The sequence below is a fragment of the Polyodon spathula genome, unplaced genomic scaffold (assembly GCF_017654505.1).
Source record: "Polyodon spathula isolate WHYD16114869_AA unplaced genomic scaffold, ASM1765450v1 scaffolds_898, whole genome shotgun sequence".
In the NCBI taxonomy this organism is placed as follows: domain Eukaryota; kingdom Metazoa; phylum Chordata; class Actinopteri; order Acipenseriformes; family Polyodontidae; genus Polyodon; species Polyodon spathula.
Genome location: NW_024472385.1, coordinates 2,964 through 6,621, shown reverse-complemented (window position 1 = coordinate 6,621; position 3,658 = coordinate 2,964). Strand labels below are relative to the sequence as shown.

Below are 3,658 nucleotides of genomic sequence, written 5' to 3'. Positions count from 1 at the left end.
GCCCTTAAGAACGAACCACAGAAAATATCACAGCAGTGAGGGCAAGGTGACTGGATTCAGTGCATATTTCCAATTGGACTAGAACTCAATACAAAAAAAAAAAAAAAAAAAAATCCCTTTCGTAAAATAATCAGAATACAACCTATTAAACACACCCCCGAACTTGATGATTGAATGCAATGAAAGTATTACTTTTATTATTATTATTATTATTATTATTATTATTATTATTATTATAGTAGCAGTAGTATTACTCAATCATGACTGGGATTGCTATGTTAGATGTCTGCTATAATCTTGGAGCTGCTGTTCAGAATGCAAGAGCCTGCCCTTTGCCGTAGCGTATCGTCACAACAACCCTGCAAGTGCAGAAGGACTGGGCTGCATCTCTGAGAACCAAGCTCCCTACCTGAAAGGGAAGCCTTGGAAACGGTGGGCTGGCTGCTGACTGGCGACCTCCTGTGGACAAACAGAGAACTGCAATGAAAGGGTGATAGAGACAGCGCAGCCACTAAAAACCAGTCCCTGTGCAGGAGAGAGAGAAAAAAAAAAAACTCTTTCTCCCTCTGCTGGCCAAAAGAGGCAGCTGTATCGGTGGAGACATTCTTGCTGCCCAGCTGGTTTATAAAAGAAACCGTCTGTTCTGTGTCCAGCTGTGGCCAAACATTTTGCATCACCCAATACAATGAACTAATTTTGCTTAATAAAGTCGAATGAAACCTTATGAATTATATTCGTATGTGTGTGTGTGTGTGTCTATAGATATATTTATTAATGATGTCTCAATCCTAAAATTCTAGGTGATGCAAGTCTTTTGTCCAGAGCTGTATGCATGTACACACAGCAGCCTCAATCACAGTGTTCAGTGAATTGTTGTGTATGGGCACAGATACTCACTTGTTGGTAGGGGTGGTGACATTGGCGAGGAGGGAAAAGTTGTTTCTCACACTGCGCAGACTAGCCAGCACCTGAAACAAGCAAACAAAAAAAAAAACACACACACACACACACACATACCCATTAAAACACATGCCACTGCCGTGGGACATTCATAAACACGAAAAGAGTCGCGCCCTGTGTTCGATCAAAGTTTTAATTCACGGATTTATTTCTCTGGGTGACGGGGTCTCCACTCTCAAGCAGTAAAGTATAAATGGTCTCTTTACCTGTTTGCAGCTTTTAAACAGTTGGGAATTTCAAGTTAACTATAACATTTTATATGCAACTTGAAAACTGTAACTTTTTTTAAGCCAATTAAAAAAAGATCTAATTAAGCAAATTATTAGTCCAGTCAAGGGTTAGTTGAGTAATTGAGAGCTCAGATGGAATGGAAACCAGTAGACACGGGGGGTCCCACGAGGACAATGGGTGCAACTTAATAGACCCCAATAAATGAATTGACTGTACCTGTGCAAAGGGGGTGACTATGAGATCCTCAGTATGCCTAGAACAGGAATAGAGAGACACGCACGTTAGCCTGGAGCAAGAGGACACAGCACAGGAGCATGGCAGTGTGCGTGCAGGAGGACACTCACGCCTCGCTGGTGATGGACGAGTTGCGGGACATGGTCTTGGGGGACATGTCGTAGTCGGAGTCAGAGCGGTACAGGAAGGACTCTCGCCGCTGGCTCTGCGGGAAGGAGGGGTGCAGCGCCAGGCCTGGGCTCGCCTGCGAGTCCAAGGGGCTGCGGCCTGGGGAGAGGCCATTCTCCACCTCGAAACTATAAAGAAACAAACAGCAAGACACATGAGCAACACAACCACACACACACACAGAGTGAGCCACGCAACCACACACACAACAGAGAGTGAGCCACACACACACAGAGAGTGAGCCACGCAACCACACACACAGAGAGTGAGCCACGCAACCACACACAGAGAGTGAGCCACGCAACCACACACACACACAGAGAGTGAGCCACGCAACCACACACACAGAGAGTGAGCCACGCAACCACACACACACAGAGAGTGAGCCACGCAACCACACACACACAGAGAGTGAGCCACGCAACCACACACACACACAGAGAGTGAGCCACACAGAGAGTGAGCCACGCAACCACACACACACACAGAGAGTGAGCCCACACACACACACAGAGAGTGAGCCACGCAACCACACACACACAGAGAGTGAGCCACAACCACACAAGAGAGTGAGCCACACAACCACACACACACAGAGAGTGAGCCACGCAACACACACACACACAGAGAGTGAGCCACGCAACCACACACACAGAGAGTGAGCCACACAACCACACACACACAGAGAGTGAGCCACGCAACCACACACACACAGAGAGTGAGCCACGCAACCACGCACACACACAGAGAGTGAGCCACGCAACCACCACACACACAGAGTGAGCCACGCAACCACGCACACACACAGAGAGTGAGCCACGCAACCACGCACACACACAGAGAGTGAGCCACGCAACCACACACACACACAGAGAGTGAGCCACGCAACCACACACACACACAGAGAGTGAGCCACGCAACCACACACACACACAGAGAGTGAGCCACGCAACCACACACACACACAGAGAGTGAGCCACGCAACCACACACACACACAGAGAGTGAGCCACGCAACCACACACACACAGAGAGTGAGCCACGCAACCACACACACACAGAGAGTGAGCCACGCAACACACAGAGAGTGAGCCAGTCACCACTCAAACCAAACGAACAACACACATAGATTTACCTGCCGCAACCCACACACAACCAAACCAGAAGAGTGATCCCCTCAACCACTCACAACGACAGACATGAGCCAAGTGAGCACGCCACTCAAAAACCGAATGAGCACACGCCATATATACACACACAGAGAGAGTGAGCCACGCAACCACGCACACACACAGAGAGTGAGCCACGCAACCACACACACACACAGAGAGTGAGCCACGCAACCACGCACACACAGAGAGTGAGCCACGCAACCACACACACACACAGAGAGTGAGCCACGCAACCACACACACAGAGAGTGAGCCACGCAACCACGCAACCACACACACAGAGAGTGAGCCACGCAACCACACACACACACAGAGAGTGAGCCACGCAAGCCCACGCACACACACAGAGAGTGAGCCACGCAACCACGCACACACACAGAGAGTGAGCCACGCAACCACGCACACACACAGAGAGTGAGCCACGCAACCACGCACACACACAGAGAGTGAGCCACGCAACCACACACACACAGAGAGTGAGCCACGCAACCACACACACACACAGAGAGTGAGCCACGCAACCACGCACACACACAGAGAGTGAGCCACGCAACCACGCACACACACAGAGAGTGAGCCACGCAACCACGCACACACACAGAGAGTGAGCCACGCAACCACGCACACACACAGAGAGTGAGCCACGCAACCACGCACACACACAGAGAGTGAGCCACGCAACCACGCACACACACAGAGAGTGAGCCACGCAACCACGCACACACACAGAGAGTGAGCCACGCAACCACGCACACACACAGAGAGTGAGCCACGCAACCACGCACACACACAGAGAGTGAGCCACACCCCCTGGCTTTTTTTACAAGTTTCACCCAGACTTTTCTTTACTGTGAAGCTGAGCGAGAATGCGGGACACGAGAGCTTCAGCCCGAC

The 3,658-nt window shown here is 50.4% G+C and overlaps 1 protein-coding gene across 1 annotated transcript; it reads right to left on the bottom strand.

Moving 5' to 3' along the window:
• Positions 1-263: 263 nt before the first annotated feature.
• LOC121309138 (cAMP-specific 3',5'-cyclic phosphodiesterase 4A-like) lies at positions 264-1,778 on the bottom strand. The gene is made up of 4 exons (XM_041242034.1): positions 1,536-1,778; positions 1,408-1,444; positions 898-968; positions 264-459 (listed from the first exon to the last, which is right to left on the bottom strand). The coding sequence occupies exons 1-4, from the start codon at positions 1,580-1,582 to the stop codon at positions 279-281; spliced, it is 336 nt and encodes a 111-aa protein (XP_041097968.1). The 5' UTR covers positions 1,583-1,778; the 3' UTR covers positions 264-278.
• Positions 1,779-3,658: the final 1,880 nt, after the last annotated feature.

Bases quoted from the DNA above. Each gene is read 5' to 3' on its own strand.
- LOC121309138 (XM_041242034.1), bottom strand. From the start codon at position 1,582: ATGTCCCCCAAGACCATGTCCCGCAACTCGTCCATCACCAGCGAGGC. The intron at 1,445-1,535 runs GTGAGTGTCCTC...TTCCTGTTCTAG, and splicing joins TCGTCCATCACCAGCGAGGC to GCATACTGAGGATCTCATAG. The intron at 969-1,407 runs GTACAGTCAATT...TGCTTGTTTCAG, and splicing joins TAGTCACCCCCTTTGCACAG to GTGCTGGCTAGTCTGCGCAG.